The sequence below is a fragment of the Protopterus annectens genome, chromosome 3.part1 (genome assembly GCF_019279795.1).
Source record: "Protopterus annectens isolate FY-2018-M chromosome 3.part1, PAN1.0, whole genome shotgun sequence".
In the NCBI taxonomy this organism is placed as follows: domain Eukaryota; kingdom Metazoa; phylum Chordata; order Ceratodontiformes; family Protopteridae; genus Protopterus; species Protopterus annectens.
The window spans coordinates 1,227,370,290-1,227,391,402 of NC_056732.1; the positions used below are offsets into that span (position 1 = coordinate 1,227,370,290).

At 38.0% G+C, this 21,113-nt stretch overlaps 1 protein-coding gene across 1 annotated transcript in view; it reads left to right on the forward strand.

Annotated features, from left to right (window-relative positions):
• LOC122797761 (DNA topoisomerase 1-like) overlaps positions 1–21,113 on the forward strand; it is an 880,254-nt gene that overhangs the window by 642,757 nt on the left and 216,384 nt on the right. Inside the window, exon 9 of the mRNA XM_044066283.1 lies at positions 12,201–12,316. Within this exon, the coding sequence (XP_043922218.1) occupies positions 12,201–12,316 (116 nt within the window). The remainder of the gene's footprint in view (positions 1–12,200; positions 12,317–21,113) is intronic.

Below are 21,113 nucleotides of genomic sequence, written 5' to 3' on the forward strand. Positions count from 1 at the left end.
TCATTTAGAGGGGAACAAATGACCTCTCTTCCTGGATGAGGACCCTTTTATGATGAGGTTTGCCATGTAGAAGGACTTCATGACTACTTTGGCGAAGATGTGACTATCCAAGGAGAGACTACTGTCCACCTGGGTCCCAAGGCCTCTAATCACGCATTCGGTGTTAAGTAGATTGCTGCCTATGTGGGTAGTTCATGGGTACAGAGTTTTTACCAAAGGGGATGACAGTGCACTTTTTGGCATTGAGCTTGAGGCCATGGCTCTGACACCAGGCATCTGTCTCAGCGGGGCCCTTCTGTAGGATGTCCACATCATTTGGGGACTTGACTATGGCTCCTAGTTTGCAGTCATCTGCGAACTTAGCCCGAGGCCTTCTGTGTTAGCCTGTACTTCAGAGAAGTAGATACCAAACAGGAGAGGTCCCAGGACGGAACCCTGTGGTACTCGACTTGTCACTGCTTTGAGGTCAGATTTGGAGTCTGCAACTTTTACAGTGTGAGTTCTGTCATTGAGCCAGTTGGCAGCCCATCTTGTGACGTAGGGATTTATACCTAGATTAATGAGTTTAGCTATAATTCCAGAATGGGGGATGGTGTTGAAAGCCTTGGTGCGGTCAAGATAGGCTGTGTGAACCACCTTACCCTTATCTTCAGCTTTGGTGAGTGCCTCAAAGATGTCTATCAGGTTCAGGAGTCATGATCTGCCTTTCACAAATGCAGAGTTTGGAGGTTACCAGTGTCTTTTTTTTTTTTTTTTTTTTTTTATGAGTTCCATGATGATGCGTTCCGTGGCCCTGTAGACCAGGCTCGTCCGGCTATTAGGTCGATGGTTCCCGGGATCAGTGGTGGCTCCCCCTTTGTGGAGTGGGATAACTGTTGCTGTGCGCCATTCATTGGGCACAAAGCCTGATGTGAGGCCATGATTGAACATAGTGCCTAGGTCGGGAGCCAGTTTGTTCTGAAGTTCGTGTAAAATGCAGCCTGTGATGTTGTCCGGTCCCATGGATGCTGTGTTTTTGGCTTTAGAGAGTGCAGCTTTTACCTGCGTAATTGTGATTACAGGGACTCTGCATTCTTCCTTTATATATATGGGCCCTTTAGGGGGTGAGAGGAGGGTAAAGTTAGCACTGAACCTATCTGCCAGGATATTTGTAATATTAGTTGGTTCTGTAATTTTCGTGCCTTTGTGATGTAACTCAGAGCGGTTCTGGGTGTTGCCATCGAGATTCTTGACATAGCTATAGAATGCTTTCTGGTTGCCCTTGGAATTAGGTGCAATTTTGTTTTCGTAGCTAGCTTTGAAGGATCTTATAAGTGATCTCAGCTTCTTACTGAGGCTGACCAGGGAGCTCGTCCACTCATGGGATTTTACTCTCTTTTGCAACAGTTTCTTCCTTTTGTTATACAGGTTGTTTATGGCAGGGGACCACCAGATTGGCTTCCTTTTTTTGGAGGATAGTGTCTTGGTTCTGTTTGGGATAGCACGATCCATGCATTCGTGTAAGTGCTTATAGAGTGTATTTGTATAGGATTCAGCAGTTGTAACTGTATTGTCCATCTGCTTGGGTGTCATGAAGTTCACCACTTATGTCTTAAGAAGCATGAAGTTGGCTTTGGAGAAATTTTTTACTGTGGTTTCCTTAATGGGGGGTAGGGGCGGGATGTGGATATCAAGGGTAATTAGTTATGATCGGACCAACGAGGAGCTGACTTCAGGTGTGGAACTCCGGTCACTCATGTTGGTAATGACTAGGTCTAGGTTATTGTTGCCCCTGTTGGGTGTGTGGGTTAGTTGATCCAGGGCATTGGAGTTTATGAATTCCAGAAAGCATTGAGCTAAGGAGTTGGTACACGAGTAGTTTTCCCAGTTAATGGTGGGGTAGTTGAAGTCACCCATTATTAGGGTGTTTGGTTGAACCCTACTATTTTCCAGTACATCAAGAAAAGAGGAAGGAGTCCTGGGGCATGGTGCGGTATCTGTAGCAAGCTAAAATTTGGATTGCAGTTTTGCCCAGAGTTAGTTGCACTTGGATATCCTTGGATGCATTGTGCTGAGCAACTAGCCTGGAGGTGTGGATATCCTTAATGAATATGGACACACCTCTGCCTTTGGTGTTTCGGTCCAGGTTACATGGCCAAAAAGTGTGAAATGAGTTATAGCCTGGTAGTGAAGGGGGTGCTCTCTGAAGCCTTGAACCAGGTCTCAGTCACTGCACAGATATCGATGTTCTCCATTTTAAGGAGTGCTTCGAGTGAGTGCATTTTGAGATTTAGACTTCTAGCATTGAGTAGCATTACCCTTAGTTTTTGCTTGCCTGTTCCTGTTATGGTGGTGAATTTCTTATTTGAACTTTTCCTAAAAAAGGCACTCTAGGGACAGCAAGAGCCTTAACCAGTATTCGGAATCCCAGAGGTGACAGGTGCAGGCCATCTGTGGCAAAGCATTGTGGTCTGTCGACCATGTCATCCCAAGCAGGCAGATACTGGATACCCTTAGAATGACACCAGGGGCTTAGACAATTGTTGAAGTCAATAATTTTGTCCTTGTACTGCGGTATAATTCTGGGCGATGGCAGAATGCTACTCAGGGCTAGGGTCATACCTGCCTGGGCTACAAGATCAGAGCGCTCTTCCATGTTTCTCTTCATGTAGTCCAGGGAGGTACGTCTCGGGTCATTCACACCAACATGGACAGTGACAGTCATGTTTGTACTTGTGGAGTGACCTGAGTGCGTGGGGTATGTGGCGGATCCTGGCACCCAACAGACAGCTGACAGTAACCTTCGCCTTGTTTTAGCCTGATGAGCGGGACATCAGTCTGCCTGACTGTAGTCACCTATGACTAGTGTGTTGGGTACGTTGTTTTTGCCTTATTGGCTGTGTTTGAGTGGCACACTGAGTCTGTGGGCTATGTGTCATTTGGGTTGTGTTGGGGGATGGAGATTGCTTGCGTTTCTGCTTTGGAGGTCTCTGTTGCTTAGACACATTATTATTAAGAGCCTCCTCAAATGTTTTTGTGTTACTATGTATAGATTTTGGTGGTGTAGATTTAGTGAGACTATGTGTTGAGTGTGATGTGGTGCAAATGTTTACCTTCTCCTCATGACTGTCAAGTTCAGTCTTGGTTGGAGAGAGCTTTACTTCCAGTTTGGCTAGATAAGTGCATCTCTCTCAGGTTCTAGTGTTGGGTGGTAGGAGGAGAGGGGGGTCTGTATACATGAGGCAATTTCTACATTGCCTGAAGATGCCCAGATTCATCAGATAGACAGGAGAGAACACTATGTTGTGCTTGTAGATTTCCTTAATCAGTTTGTTAACCAGATACAGCACTGTTCCAGATGAACTTATTTCACTCTCAGCCCATATCTGCTCCAGGTCTGCAGCCAGTAGCAAGCTAACTGGCGTACTTTTTGAGATGACTCACTCATAGCATTTACTTAAGATATTTATGAGGCTAGTTTGGAAAGTTGTACTGTCCCTGCTTAAGAACAGGAAGAGTAGTAGCTCTTGTCCATATTTTTTTTAATAAAACTAGACACTATAGAATGTTTAAAAAATAGATTAAACAAAGGATCATTGACTATTCTTAACTAATTATAGGTTCCTGTCTAAACCATTATGACCAGCAGTTGAGTGTTCTCTAACATTGTATTGAGATTCTTGATCCATTCTGTTCATTATTGAGCAGTCTTGTAGTACATCATTTCAACTGAGTTAGAAGAGGACATGTAGGTCTGAATGTCAGAAATGACTGTCTAGGAAATAAATTCTGTGTTTTTTTTTCTTTTTTTCTGTCTGTGGTGCATTATATTTGGAGAGGCACCTAACATGCTTATATCAAACCTTATTTTGTCCTTGTTGTGTACTGCTAATGTGTTTCCATAGGCTGCTCCATCTTTACGACAGTTGTAAATTTGATGTACTGCCCCAGTATGTGTCTTTCTAGGCAGACTCATAATAGACTTATGTCATCATGATGGTACAGCTTTGTTCTTTGGTTGAGATTGCTCCTTGTGAACATACTTGAGTATTTTGTGTAATAAAGTATCCCATCAGTCACTAATATTTTTGTTCCATCTTTGGGCTTAATTCCCATAAAATGAGTTCAGCTGTGATCCAGTTGTATTTATCCTTTTATAATTTTGTGCCTTGTGCACATAGTTATGTTCTCATTTATTCTTGCTGTTCTGATAGAGGTCCAAACATGGTTGTAATGTCACTTGTGGCAAGGGACTGGCACTGTTGAGGTGTGTGTGTGTGTGTGTGTGTGTGTGTGTGTGTATATATATATATATATATATATATATATATATATATATAAAAACTCAAAATATCTAAAATAGTTTCTTTTTAGCAAAATCAATTGGTTTACAATGGATATTTACAAAATAATGTCCTTGTGTCACATGATTTCTTCAGTGTGTAAATACCCTATTTAATTCAGGGTGCACTGAGATATGCCGCTCATGTCGAGCAGGTGTCAGCACTAGATCTGCGTTAGTCTTTCACCTCATTTGCAGACAAGTTTGGGCTTTAGATCCCTATGATTGAAAAGGTACATTTATCTTGGGAAAGGTTGACCCAAAATATTTTAGCCTAGGGACTTCTAGTGAGGCTAAATAGTAAGGCTAAGTTGAATATATTTCGAATAAACAAACATGTCTGCCAGTTTTAAGTGATCTGTAGGTGCAGTAGTTAGTTTCTGAACAGTAGTACATTCGCCTTTCATGCCATAAGATCAGGGTGTTGTCGATTGTATTCCCAACCCAGCTGCTTTGATTCATTTCCCATTACTGATACTGCAATGTGCACGTCTTGTGTATGCAGTCCTTTGGTTGAAACGTTAAAGCATAGTTTTGTCTGCCTAAATTGGAGGTAGCTGGTGAATATAAAAAGATCCAGCAATACTTACTGAAGAGACTAGGGTTGCTTCATTGTTGGTTACTTGTTCACATTGCACTGTACTTTCACATTTGCAAAAATATTTATACACCATCTCAGCCACCCTACTCCTTCTACAACTTTTTACATTCTCTATTACATGTTCATCTTTCATACTTTGTGCATTGATTCTTTGCTTCTTTTTCTACAGAAACACCTAATTAATAGTAATTCATTTTTCCACATTCTTATGTTCCATACAGTACTATATTCCTATCAACTTCTTTAAAACATTTATATCTGGACTTCTAAGTAATTCCCTAAAAAACTCAACCTTTTCACATGTAAGGAAAAAATTATGGTTCATCTTTTTTTACTTTACGTGCACTGAATACTGTCTTGTACTTTATGGTTCTTTGGTTTTACAGGCAGTTTATCTAATAGTCTTATTAAAACATCACTCCTTTTATAAAGTCAGATCTTTTCTGTTTTTCATTATTTGTCTCTTTAATCTGATCTCTCGGTTGCTTATGCAAATAAAAATACTCTCATGTGTGTTTGTGACACTTTCCCTTATTTTCGTGGTACTTTTCTCATCACTCTCATTCTCTTATGTATTCATTTTAGTAATGCCTTCCAACTGAACACCCTCTTATTTTGTATGACAATTTACTTATTTTCCCCTTTCCTGTCTTAACTGTTTTCATCACCCAAAACAAATATTGACTCCAAGAAACCCGCAGGATTTATTAGTCTGTGGTGTTGTGCACTATTCCACTTTTTGTCATATTTAACACTGTTTCTAATATTTTTTTCTCATTTTGCCAGAAATGTACAACCCCCCCCCCCCCCCCAAACACATGCGGAGGTGTATGGAACATGTACATATAACCGCATATGTATTATACACATCTATAACATACAATACAACCCTTTATTTCTTGTGAAAACTTTCCATCAAATCAGACTTGTATGCCATACCTACTTTGTCAAACTTCTCATTTGTTGTGCAGTAAACCCTTTCCATGTTAACCACATCCCCAAAACATTTACCCTTCTTATCTAACTTCAGCCCTACTTTGGGAGATTGCTTTTTCTCTTTTACCACCTCTCTCATCCATCCCTTATTCTTGATTATCATCAGTAAGTTATCTGCGTATGTTTATTCTTTCCCTTATTTCTCATTTTACGTCATTCATTTTGCCTAAACAGCTCCCTGTAACAGCATTCATTACAACACAAGTATACGTCCATCCCCATTTGATCCCTACCCTTTTTCCCTTTTAGCCGTCTCTTTCTTACCATCTGTTCAACATTTTTCTAACCCAAGTTCATACATATATAGACTTTTAAACATTGATTGTTCACCCCTGTAAGTATATCTGTTTAATGTTACCCACACTTGAATATGAGTAACATTATTAAAAGGTTCTTTTTTCTTCTAGTTCGACTGAGTCACTTCTTTTGTCATGCCTGACATCTCCTTTGCTTGTTTGTCTAGCACACCATATATACATTCATACAAAGCTTCTCTCATAGCCTCCTGAAACCTTTTTTGAATATTATTTTATCTTGTAATCTGGATTTCCTTTCATAATCTTTTTTTTTCAAAATTTTATCACCCCATCACATATCCCTTCCTCTCTTTTATACCTTTATTCACCTAGTTGTTTATCTTCACAAAAGCACACTTTTCTTCATTCATCATTTCTTTATAAAACATTACTCTAAGTCATCTGATCCTGGTGCTGATTTTTCGTTTACTTCCTTTAATACTCCTACTACTCATAGTCTTCTGCCTGTATCTTGTGTATACATTTGACGATCCATCATTTGTCATACTATTTGATTCCTACATTTTCTCTGCTTTTGCTACAACATTCACTGGTGCCTTTTGCATATATCCACTGCTCTCATATCTTTAATACTGTCGTCCTCATATTTCACTTTCTACAGACAAGGAAGATAGTTCCTTATCTTAGGTTTTATTGAGGAAATCTCATGTTAACTGTGACAGAAGCACTAATAAACTAGCAGAATTTGGTTCAGCATTTTATATGTTTTATTTATTTTTTTCCCCCTAGGGGCTTGATACGTAAGCAAAAATAATTTCCTTTTTTCTCGCATTCTGTCCCTGTACTTTCAAGTACTTATCAAATAAATCATCACATCTCTCTCAGCTTCTGGTCCATCTATAAAAAAGGCCTGATTGACTCGTGCACCTTTCATAAGTTTTTTCTCTCTCTCTTTCTCCCTTTAGCCTTTTAATATCTTTTCCTTGTATGATCTCTGAATGTGTCCGTGTGTTTTATAGTCCATGCTACCTTACCAACTGTGTAATTTGCCACCGTACCTTGTATTTCTTTCACATCTTGTGACATCTAAATATAATCTGATTGGTCTTTAAACTCCCTGCATATATAAATTAATTTCCATTTCTCTTATTTATCTTTAAATTACCATATTATCTTAACTTCCCTCAATGTTCATAATCTGAGTAATCTTGGGTCTTCTTTAAATTACAGACCCCCCTCCCCACCCCCACTACAACAGTACCGGTATTTAGCAGCATACTTAATTTTTCCCCATCTACTAACTTTGTATTTTCATATGTCATAATTAACCTTTACTCTGTCTAAATTTGCATGGTTGCATTTGCATATTTCGTCCCTGCATGCCTATCTTGTTGAGTTTATATTCTTTGTGTTAATACAGTATATAATCTGGGTTTTCATTGCTCCTTAGATCCTGTCTGACAAGAGTCAGATGACCATTCTTACATATCCTTTCGTCATTTAGCAATAAATAAATATGAAATTATTTAAATATTTTCAACTTTCATGTTACTCACCTTCATGCTATTCCTATCCCATCTATAGCATTTGCATCTGTTAATTTTAAAAATAATGCAGTTGCAGACAACATATCTTGCCCAAATGTATATACTGCTCATTTTCCCCATAAATTGCAAAACCTTTTCCACCTTTAAAGAAAATCTAATCTCCAAAAGACGTAAATATCTGCCTATATTTTCTTACACCATTCATGTACAGTAAACTTTCAGTTAACTGGAACTCAAGCAACCAGCAAAAAAAAAAATAAAATAAAAGTAGTACAGCACATTTTTCACGTGTTGCACTTTGTTTTCCCCCACAGAAACAAACCTTACGTTTTTAGAGTTTGTGTTTTAAAAAGAAATATTGGAATACATTCCCTCTCTCCCCAGTCTGAGAACAAGTCAAACCAAACAACTAGTAATAGGGTACAGTATTAATCAGGCCTGTTTTTAATAGTAACTCTCAAGCCAACCAGAATCTACAGTTGTCCGGCATCTACCAGTCCCCATAGGTGCCAGTGAACTGAGAGTTTACTGTTTTACTAATCCCCTTATAGTGTTAGTGATATTATGCTGACATTTGTGTTTTTCCTCATCAGTTTTTCATTTTTCTTTTCCTATGTATCACCCGATAACTTACAGATTTTACTTCTTTCTGTGGTCCAGTTTCTAGCTCTCCTTTCTCCCCTTGAGTTTCTAAAACATTGTCTGTTTTTCAACTGTATTTAACTTCCTCTCATTAACTGTCCTTACTGTACATCTTTCCGTTATCACTTTCCCATCTTTTTCTACCCTACCATCTACTTCGCTTTACTCCCCTTTTGTCCTACTTACCTTTTTTCCGTTTTCAGTATCTTTTTCATTATCAGCCTATCTCTTCCGGACATCTTCCTGTATTGGACAGTCAAATCATAAGTGCTATTTTCTTCTCTCACTTTAAGCACATTAATTTACAGAACGTTCTAATTCCCTCCATTAAATCAAATAATTCAAATCGGACATGCTACCACACAGAAAATGCATTTCATTGGCCTCAGTACCATGGAGTTCATTTTTCCATCCATTATCATACTTGATAAATGCTATAATTTATCTGTAAGATTCAGTGACACCAAAACTTCCCATGCAGCTGTCAGTAACTTTGTGTCATGTAGTTTTCTTTTCACATTATTTTTCAGTGCTGTCAAAAGTAAGCTTTCAGTTAACTTTATTTACTTAAGTAGTTATAAACTGCATATATATCTTCTCTGTAAGTGCATGTTTAAATTCTGATATCTGTACTCAAGCTGTGTTGTAAAAAAAAAAAAAAAACTAAAAATTCTTCTTGTCACATAGGCCAATACACAACTTTACTTCATTTGAGAAATGAAGCTTTTAATGTCTTTATATCTTCTAGTTTTAAACCCCATGAATAACGCAGTTTGTGCCAAATTTCATTTTAAACCATTTTATTTGTACTCACAAGTGTATGTCCATAGTATCAGCAGCTCAATTGATCGCGTATGACACTGCTTGTCTCTGCATTCAGCCAGCACCTTTTTGTTCAAGCCCATATTTCCTTCAGTGCCACCAGTCTGTCTTCAGCTTAAATGTATGGACTACTGAAGGATACCTCGGTTGTTTCACCCCACAATAAAGCAGCCTTGTGTACCTGCTCTCTTTCATTTAGCTTATCAGCATATTGTCTAGATCTTTTCATTTTTAACCACCACAGTAATTGCAGTAGCTTATCATTTCTTTGTCTGCTTCCATAACAGCACAGTCTCCTTTATATGACTATTCTGCATTCGTCTCTGTCAGACTGTTGGTTTCAGCCCTCCAGAGCCACGTAGGATTCTGAGAACAGTAGAGAAAGTTTAGTGTACCCAGTTTAAATCTGTCCTGATCATTCATGCACTAGTTTGTCTCCTCCTGAAAGAGGCCATTGGCCTAGTGTGAGTAAATGTGGTCAGTGGAAGTTAAAAATAAACCAGACATTAATAAATGTGGCTTTTAGGAATTAACAATGTTTAATTTACATTTGTGATACTTTTATCTTCCTCATCTTCAGTGTTCAATAACATTATAATTTTTGGTATTTAAATTCCTGGCATTATGAGTTGTCGCCAGTTTTATTTTGAGTGAACCTGTGCAGTTCTAAAAGATCCCAAAGATCACCAGATCTTTTTATTTTTCTTTTAAGACAGAAAAAAAAATAGTAAGATGGCAAAAATGTTAAAGAAGGGCTTTTCCCAGCTGCATAAATTAAACACATTTTTTTCTATCAGAATTGTTTAAGGCTGTTGACATGAGCTGTTGAGGTGCACTAACCAAGGCTTTGGCTGTAATTTGGTGTTTCTTTGCAGCTCTTCTGCGATTGTCTGTGCTGCTCCAGCATGGCCATCTAAAAATAGTTACAATTTCTGGAGGTCATGGTTCAGTTTGTGTGCCATTTATGGGTGGGGGTGGGGGGGGGGGGTTCATGTTTAACAAGCATTTTATGCATTGCACATTTTCAACTTGTCAACTATACCTAAAGTGCATTGCACCAAACCTACTAGATCGAAATGTTTCCTTGTACTGTTTATATTGTAATTTTGTTGAGCTCTTCCAAATTTATCCTGTGTTCTTTCTGTCTAAACCTGCTACACTGAAATTAATTCTTCCTTGTACTATTTATATTGTAATTTCTTGTTGTGCAGCTCTTCCAGATTTATTCTGTGTGCTGTTTATTATGTAAATGTGATACATTGAAATTAATCTGTCCTTGTACTGTTTATATTCTCATTATGTTCCTAGTGGAGCTTTTTTTCGCCCTGGGCCTCCACTTGGCCCAGTGACTGCCCCAGTAAACAAATGCCAATAAATAAGTTAAATAAATATTTGTGACCTCGAACTTTGGTAACACGTTTGTGAAGTCATCTGATACCAAGTCTGTAAGTTCATATTTTGTGGTATTTCTGTGAATTGTATGCCCCAATTAATTTTTTTTTTGGGGGGGGGGGTTACCTCAGACTTGGGATGATTTTGTCAAAACTGTGGTAAACTGATTTGCATAATGGCAAAGTCCTTGCTGTTGTCTCTCTTCGGGGTTGGATGTGTTTGAGCTGTAGTTGATGGTGAGTGAATTCATAGGCTGGTCTTGGTGGCTGTTCGTCAAAATCAATAGAGTGTAATGTCTGTAGAAGGGTGTCCATTGGAAATCTTGGAAAGGTTCAACTGTCTGTGACTTGACATCTTGTGGACTGTGAAATCCTACACTGTAGGAATGTTTCATAAGCCACACTCAAAGGTCCATTGATTGGATATGTGCTTCATACGAACCTTTATGGCAAAAGTTTCTTGTACATCTGCCCTAAATGCAGCTGTGGTTATGCAGGTGCTTTTCTTTCAAAATATTCATTACAGCAGTTACTAACGTTTAGTGGCTAATGAAATGATGAAACAACTGTTGTACACAAAATATTTGCCATACACTAATGCTGTTGGATCTAATCACCTAGTAGTTGTGGTTGGGTTTTCATTTTATGTAAAGTTAGCTAAATTTCAGAAATTGTTAGGCAGAGAGCACACTTCCCCTTTGAAGTAGTGAATGCAGCACACACTGGCCCTTAATGAAACCTTAGTTCTGCATGTTGCTCTCAGAAAATGGTAACATCAAAGTCTTTGAATCCTTATGGCACAGGATCATTACATTTGTTCCCTTACAGTAAAGGGACAGAATCCATGCGTCATTAATCAGCATCCATCTAAGCTGTTGGTGAGTGTAGTTGATTGGCATTTGCATTGTATTAGTGACTGTATGAATAACACACAAGGACATGCATTTTCTTTTCAGGTCAGCAGTAGCTGAAATTTTAACAGTGGAATGAGACTTGGTGAACAGCGACCGGCTGAAGTCATATAAATGTTCATCAAGTTTGTGTGAGTGCATGACAGATGTACTTATGCTACAAGTACCTCATACACTAAGGCTACGAGCAGTACTGGGTGTTGGAAGTGAATTTTGGCAAGTTATATTTTATGGTTTAAGAAAAAAGTGCTCTGGCTGTACTGACTGCACACTAAATCTTTGAGAAGTGAAGCGAGGAAGTTTGTACACCCTTGAAAACTCTTTTTACAGTTTTTACTGATGTTTGTTCTTTGACAAACTGCTATAAAGGCCATGCTTAGCAGTATTAAAAATGTATCACATTAGCACGTGACTGGAAGAAATATGAAATGTGCTTTGTAAATTGTTAAAAACCCTTGTAATGATAGTTGCACACTTGACTTAAGGTATATTTACAGGCCACCAAGTTTTAGTCATTTTTTATAGAATATGGGTAAATTGCCTGCAGGTTAGCCCACTAGGACTACAGTGATAATTTTCTGCCAGTCTCCCACAACGCTTCCACTCCGGTGGGTTCATTTGTTTTGCTTGTTTGTACATTTTTCCTTCTGTATAAGAATTGGTCATGTAGTCAGAGTTTATAAATGATTCTTGTGTACAACTCTTGTTCTAGGTGGGAAGAGTCTCATTATGAAGATGGAGTTAAGTGGAAATTTCTGGAGCATAAAGGACCATATTTTGCTCCTCCATACGAACCACTCCCAGATAATGTTCAGTTTTATTACAAAGGTGAGCAAAACACATAGCAAGACTTAATTTCTGAAGCAGTGTGATCACTCAATGAATGAGGTTCATATTTAAAGCTAAGTACATATTTTAAAATGTGTGATTTCAAAGTACTATTTTCCACATTCGCTTAGCATTACAAAGACTTGGAAATGTAATAGCGTATGGTCTTGGATTAGATGTGTAATTGCTAATTTTGGTATGTTGAACACATTTTGCTTTCTCAAGCACTAGGCATTTGGAGATTTTCTGGTTCCCATAGCAGTATACTGTATAGGTAAATCTCTATTAGATATAGGTTGTTAGAGAACTTGTCTTTACTTGATGTGGCAACAGCTGATGCACCGTATAAATTGAAACAGTTGCAGATGCTCTCAAGTTCCCTAAGTGACCAATGTCCCGTACTTTTGTCATTTTAAATGATGTAAATCCACCCTATTATTGTAACAACCAGAGGTAATCCCTGATTTAGCTGCATGTGCTCTCTGCAGAATTGCAGCTGGATTGGAATTTCTTCTGTCACTGCAGCAACCCTTAAAACAGCCATCTTCACTTTCTGCATACAACCTCTCTCCCGTTTAATATAAACTATTTCCTGTGGAAAAAGAGTTGTAGGCAGGGTCTTCTCTTGGTTTACTTTGAATATAAAACAACTAAGAAATAGTGATGAAGGCTGAGCAGAATGGACAGAAGAACATCCTGTATCCTTAAATTTAGCATGTACCAATATTAAAAAACAGGCTGAGGTAAAAATCAATTGTACCAAAACTAAATATGCCAGGCAATTACAAACCATTTATCTTGAACACCAAAACAAATTTGGAAAGCAGTAAAAAACTTAGTTTTTCAAAAAGAGGGTAATTCTATTATCCAGGATATGATTTTAACAACTTAGTCAAATATCAGCAGTCCCCCCACCACCTACCAATCACACTTTTCTAAATCGTTCTTTCAGCAGTAGTAGCCATTCCACAAGATTCTTGACTTCCCCCAATTCTGTTTTTCTTTTACCAAAATTGTACAAAAACTCCCTGAAAATTTGGACAACAGGATACAACCACAGTTTCACACTTCACACCGAATTCTAAAATTAACTGGTTATACTCTTAGTAAGCGCCTCTTACACATTTTCAGTTGGTCAGAACAAAATTTCACCCTTATAGCTTTAAACACACCATGATTATTTCCCAGGCTAAATTTCTTTACTGACCTCTGCAAATGACTTTCTCTCTGTTGTCATCTTCTGATAGCTAAAATATTGAAAAAATAGTATAGGCAACATATTTTCCAGCCCAGCTTTAACAATCTTGACACCTACGTATTCACTGACAGACTATATCTTTACAAACGTTGAGCAAGGTAAAGTTACTGGAGCCATATTTTTAGATCTTAAACCTTTTAAAACTGTTAACCATATTGCATAAACAGTCCATGATGGGTTTCTCCGTGGCAGTGGTACTATGTTTTGAGAAATTTCTTGAAAACAGAACTTCACTCATTTAGTCAACTGAGGATAAAATACTTAATTTTTACTCCTAACTAGCGTTTATGAGCATCTCTGCATTACTTAGCTCAAACCGCTGGCTGCCTGTCACAGGTAGAGCTACTTTGTTACTCAGTAGTCTCATCTACAAACATGGCTGCTGTGTCCACAACTCCTCATTTGACTGCAGTTTTCAAACAAATACTGTATGCTTAAAAGTAATGATGGTGTTCAGTTATATAGGGTCCCATACACACTTGGTATGTGTGAAAAAACGTTCTCAAAGATGGTTGCAGCTGTTTGGAACAATCTCTCAAAGAATATCATGAACACTGACCAGCTATTTTCTTTCAAGAAAGAACTGAAACTATCTGTTCAAAAGTAGCAAGTGCTACTAATTCCCTTACTACTGTGCCTGTGCCGTTTTCGCCACCCTTCAGTCATTTCTCCCAAGTAAAACCGTGCAACGCTGTAAAAAGATTGCAAGATTTGTGCAAATCGTACTGCTAAATCACACTGGTGTTTGTCTTTAAAACATTTCAAGTGGCAAGAACTCCTGCACTACCTTTCCATAACATAGCCGATACCTGTACTGACAATTTATAAACTTCAGAACTGCCCTGCCTTAACTTTATTAATCCTGATTTACCAAACAAAATTTTCACTCAGTGGACTAACTGCTATTAACAAACAACTAGGCACACAGTTGTGCTGACCAGTCCCTAAAATTTGGCTATGCCTCTAAGATGTAGAATTCTATTGCTAGCACCATTAGACAGTAGCCAAGCTTAACAATTCAGAATTCGAAAACTGTTAACCATCTCACGGCTTTATTCTTGCTTGAACCCTGCATAGGCAATCCCTACTTCCTGCCTTGTTCTCACTTACCTGTTCTTTATCGTCACTCTGCATCAATACCCCTGTACTCCTCTTTCCACAAGACTTTCTGTACTCCTCTCTTGCAGGTGATGTATTGTTTTTAAATCTCTCAGATATTTCTTAACACTGTATTATTGCCCTCTAGTTAACTTAAGCAGATTTTCTAAATTGTCATTTGATTTTTTTTTAATTTCTCCGAGATTTTTGGGTTGCTTATACCATGAAGGGAATGGTCCCCATTCCCAAGTCAAAGTATGATCATGAAATTAGTGTTGTTACAATCTTTGATGTTAGCCAGAAGTGCATTTCACAGAATCTACAATGTGCCCAGAATTGACTCTTCCTGCAATTCAAACGGAGTTACATGTATTGATTGCATATCTAAACACTGTAAATTCTTCGGAACCCATTGCTTCTACTACTATTAGAACAGTCTGGGTGTCCTCCTTCCACATTACCCTTGTTTCTGTCTACAAGTCCTGGTGTTTTATGACTTTGCGTCTCTATGTACATAAAACGTTGTACTCAATGAGTGTAGCAATTTCAGTGATCAGTTCTGCTTTTGTCTTCTCGCCTCTATTTTTTGAACTGTTCAGTGATCAATGCTGCTTTTGTCTTCTCGCCTCTATTTTTTGAACTGTTGGTAATGAGTGATCCCATGTGATATAAACCTTATTTTCTATAATGCTTTGTGGCTTGTGTTTTCAGTGTTTCTCCGCTACTTCAGTATTGTAATGTTTGCACAATCTTGAATGTAACAGTCTTGTCACATTATTATGCCTTTCAGTATGTAAGCTTTCTGCCATTAGTATATCACCAAGGAAAACAGAAAAGGAACTGGTGCAGATGTAATCAACAGGATGCCAGCTTAAATAGTCCAATTACTTTTAAGGATGTAGATAGAATTATTGAAAATATGTCAGATATAAAAAGAAATATTTTAACCAATGCCTTCTGTGTAAGCACTGTATCGCGAGAGGATTGCAACAAAGTTTAATTTTTGAGTTCTTCAAGTAATTTTACCTAATATTAGAGGGGGGCAATGTAAACAATTAGAAGTAGCTGAATGTAAGTGGATCATGAGGCTTAATGCAGAGAAAGTGCTTGGTCTTAATGTTGCTGTCAGCATTAAACCAATTCTCAAAGAGAATCAAATGAAAATATAGTGAGTCACAAATATATTTACAGTATTTCATTGTGTTTGTATATAAAATATTGAAACATTTTAAGGTGTAGTTTGTATTTTTAGTGTTGAATAACTGCTAATTGATGGATTTAACTTTAAGAAACTTCCCATGTTTAATTGCTAAATGTTTGGTTGACTGTGTCTTTAGTTTTGGATAAAATGTGCTTCATTAACTTGTTTTATTGCACTACACTGAAGAAGGGTTTTTACCCGAAAGCTCTGTGGTTTTACTATCTAACGTTATTAAACTAGTTTCAATTAGTTCCTTGATGTCGTTTGTTCAGCTTTTTGAATACAGTGTATCACACCCAGCAACAAGATGTGCAACTCTTTCCAATTTTGTTTTACAAAAACTTCATTTGTATGTTTCTCTGACATGTTCAGTGGACTTTGTAAACCAATGTGTACTTAGTCCACTATCCTGGGCTGCCAATATTAACCTTTCATCTTTTGGTTTAAATGCACCTTTCCTTAACCGTTCTTGCATCAGATCCTGATCGACATGAGGTTGTTCCAAGAGTTTTGCTGTACTTGCAACTATATTTATGCATTTTCCATGTTTCCTGGCTTCTCATCTGATCCTTTATCTTGTATTCTTTTTTTTTTTTTTAAGCACATTCAGATGTTGCCTGATTTTATCTACTTCTGGTTTGATTTCCATTCCCACTTGACACTGATATGCTTCTGCTAAACAAAGCAAGGGAAGTCATCTTAGACTTTTTCTCCTCGTGTATTAAAACTTTCACTGTGTTTGGATCTTGTGAGGTCAGCAGATGTGTATGTAGTCCTACGATTGCAGATCTATACATAAAATCAATTTCAGGGAAGTCCATACCACCTTTGAAACGGAGAATCTATAATCTTGGTATAGAATGATTTTTTTTATAAATCATTTGATAAGCATGAAGTATTTTCTTGTTTCCCTGTTCAACTGATCCAGTATCTTTGGGGACAGTCAGTCACCCCAAAAGTGTAAGAACAGGAAGAGCAAATTGGTTTATAGTTGGGCATTGTTCTTAGATGTCAGGGCTGTTCTCAGTATTAATTTTACAGTTCTAAAATATTCCTAAGTTTTATCCACATTTGTTCATGTTTTATTGTTCCTTCATCAACTCCCAAATTATACATTCCCTGTTGCTCAAGTTCATTTATATCACATTCCTGACCCAGGCTGATATTTTTAGTGCTGCAGCTGTCTTTCTTTAAAGGTTGCTTTTGCACAGTTATCAAGACCAAATGATAATTTTATTGTCTGAGAAGGTTTTGACCACATGAGGAATTAAAAGCACAAATGCAAGTGATGAACTAGACAGTTTTAAATCATCCACAAAAAGATAAGTTTTACACTGTTTTCTCGCAGCCAAATTGTAGCCATGACCTAATCTGTTAAGTAGTCAGCTTAATGGGTTAAGGGCAAGACAAAAAGAGCAGCAGTGACAGTCAACCCAGAATTATCCCCCTTTGAATTTTTAACCCTGGGATAATAATTTGAACTTTATCATGGCTTAGTTGCAAAGTGGTTTGCCATTGCTTCATGGTCACTATAATGTAATCGATCAATGTATGGTGCGTCTTATACATTTGTAACTCATTTTATCCATGAAAGTGGGATGCTGTCAAATTTTTTTTAGTGTATCCATGAAATACAGTAGATTCTTCCCCTTTTTACAATTCGCCATTATGACTTTAACAACAGATGAACTTTTGTTCCATATGACTTTCTTTTGTTTTATTGCCATGATTGATTTTTTTTTCTAAATGTTTATAAACTGTATTGGCATCAGTTCCAGTGTATAGTTTATACATCATCAGAAGGCAAGTTATTGGTATGTGGTATTTAGGATATTGTGCAAGTTCACTCTTGAGGAATATCATTTTTCCTGTTAACCAGGTTGGCATCTTTTCAGGGTGCTCATATAAATAATTCTTGCTCATGTCTAAATTTTGTAAAGATTTTAATACTTTTAACCAGATGTTAAGTACTGCATCTGGGCCTGGGATTTTCCAATTAGGAGCTTTTCTTAATTTTGTTTCAATTTCTCTGGCCGTTACCCTATTTCATATCCTGTACATTTGAACGTTTTTTTTTTCTTTTACTACTACTATCCATTCATCATCTTTGTTCCACAGGGTCTTCATAAATATTTATCCAAAATGTGTCTCTCTCCTTTTTTGGTGGTGGTTCTGTTACTTTTGCCTTATTTCCCTGTTCTGTAAACTCTTCTGGGTCATCAATAAATTGTTTATTTTGTGCTTTTCCTGTATATTTATCTGCATATATTCTATATTTTTCTGCCTCTGTTGATATCTTTAGTTTATTGTTTGCAGTAGTATACAATTGATCCTGGTCTGTTCAGGCACTACACATTGTTTTTATCACGTCTGTCTTTTTATTGATCTGTTCCCTCTTCTGTACTCTAACAGCGATACTTCTTGTCAGTGCTCCCACAATGGCATTCCTTTCCTTCCCTGCCTTGTGTTTTTGTGGCAAGACTTTGTTAACTTAGCTGCACAGTAATGTATGCTATTTAATTCTGTTAAATTGTATAAATTTCTATGAACAGTCTTGACTACTGTGTTCGTTAGTTTTATTAAACTTCTAGTATTTTGGGTCTTGACTTTCTGTAGTCCGTTTCTTTCATTGATCTTAATATATCTAGCCATTTCTATTAAATCATGCAACTCTTCTCTTAGATCATGTTCTTCTAAACTGAGGGCACATTCATTGTTTTCCATTTCCTGCTGGAATTCTACGGAAATATCCAGAACATCTTACTATTACATATTCTCTTCGGCTTCATCCTATGTCATCCGTTGCTCTCTCATATGGCAACGCACTCGCCTATCACTCCACAACATTGACTGTATCAGCGTTGCCACAGTTTCCTGTTCCTATCCTTGCTGTGCAGCTCCAACTGAACTTTTGCACTGGTTTCCTATTGAAGGCTCCATAGTGTCTTCATATGGCAACTGATCAGATGCTTCCCACTCCACTGGTTTCCCCTTAATTTCGGGATTCATTATTCTGCCATGCTGTGATATTATCAGTTAGATTGCCATGCCTGTGATATTATCAGTTAGATTTGCTATACTAAATCCTTCACTTTGCAGGTAATGCATAACATCAGTTTCTGTCTGTAATTCATAACATCAGTTACTATTTCTTCAACTTTTCTATTGCTAATCCTCTCTCCTACTTTTCCCCCTTTTTCTTTTTTATTGTATTGTAAACTTTTTCATATTTGGATGCCTTTGCCTGTATCCCTCTTCAAATATCTTTCTCTTTGGTGCTGCTTTTTTGTATTTATTAGTTTTGCTAAGATGCGACCAAGTTTTTCAATGTAAATATTGTGTAGCTAGCTTAGTTGTTACTGTGTAGTCTCTCCTATTTTATTTCTTCTGCCTCATGAAAACGATTTGTACACACTGCTGACTCCTGAATTTGCTGCACTTTAGCTTGTTGAATATCTAGATGTGACCAAGTTTTTTCATGTGAAAATTGTTGTAGCTAGCATAGATGTTATTATTACTATACATTCACTGTTGAATAATGTGATTTATTTTATACACATACATGTGCTAACCTTGTTCTTATTTCTTTCTCTCCTCCTGCCTACCTTCTCCCATACAGTTACTTGCTCTTCAGACTACTGTCCTGCCTTACTCCCAACTGGTGACCATCGACCTTGGTCTGCCCTCACTAAATGTGACTTTGCTTGCCTCATACCTCAAAGAACCTGACTCTGATCCTCTGAATACAAAGTAGGTTTGGGCTCTGTATTGCTCTTTTAACTGGGCTCCAACCAGGTATTCCTTCAGAGTTGTTTTAAATTGCCTGTGCCTTAGTCTCCAGCAGCCAGTACCTCCCTTTTTTAGCCCTCCCTCTCCTAGCATAATCTGTTCTCTCCTAGAATTATTTTTAACTCCCTCTACATCTCTACTGTCCTACTTACCTTGCCCCCCTCTCCCTCCTGCTTACCTACTCTAAACTGCAGGTGTTCCACTCCCACATTGGCTCCCTTCCTCCTACTCTTTAGCTCTAACCAGCCCTTGTCAGGCGATATAGCTAGGATCTGGATATTTTTCTATTCCTCCCTCTAACCTCCACCTCAACCTTTCCATTCCTTCTGTTAACCTCTACCTTTACCATACTATCCACCAAACTCTCTCTTAGCTTTACTTTTGTACCTCAGTAACCTCCCTTTCTGCTACATTTTACCCTCTTCTATTCTGCTCCCACTGTATGTCTCTTCGCTAACCTCCTCTTACCACTCATTTTTTTATCTCTGGTGCTCTCTGGCCTCTTTCCTACCCCTTCTACTTGTTTTCATTTTTATCTCACTTTCCTTACCTATTTTAGCTGATTGTCTCCTTCCTCATCTCTCCTTAGTGGCTGTGACCGCTCCGTTAAGCCCTGGCTCACTCCGCTCCTCCCTACCCCAATTCCCACCCACCCCCAGGGGTCCTACTCTTATACCTCTAAAGCCACACCCCTATTGCCTCCCATCCTATCCCTCTCCTTCCCGCCTAATTGCTACCAAACCTTAACACACACTTTCCACTCCCCTCTCTTTCTTTACCCTATTACCTTAAGTCTCATATTACCTATCTCCTTTTCTCTTACTTCTCTCCCTATCCCTCCTCACTTCTCAAATCATTCCTTACTCCTTTCAGAACCCAATACTTACCCTCCTTTACTCTTAAACAGTCATGCTCTTCCCCTCTTGTTCAACACACTCAGTCTCTCTCCCTGAACAAGTCCTCTTTCCTCCTCTCCTTTCAGACTGCATAATAATGACTCCCTTCACACCAACTATGTCTACACTCTCATTCTTACTCTTAATCACCCTTCTCTCAACTTACCATCTCACTTTCATTGAAATCTCACTTAACAACTTTCAGAACTCCTCACATAAACACACTTCTACTATACTCACTTTCACATCATACTCCAATGTTACGTCCACCCCAAGCTATCATCTATCTAAATTCCATAGATTACATCACCTTACCTACCTACTACAATCTGACAAAAAAATAAAACCTCTAACACTTCTAAATAGCAAATATTCCACTAAACCAGCTAATCCAACACTACAAGATGGTGACATCCACCCCAACCCTGGCCCTTTCTCCCCTCCACCTCAAAACTGTTCACCAAACCTCAATAATAACTTCCTCATAGGACACCTTAACATTCAAAGCATAAATAAGAAAATACCCTTCATCCATGCCCTCTTAGATATCCACTC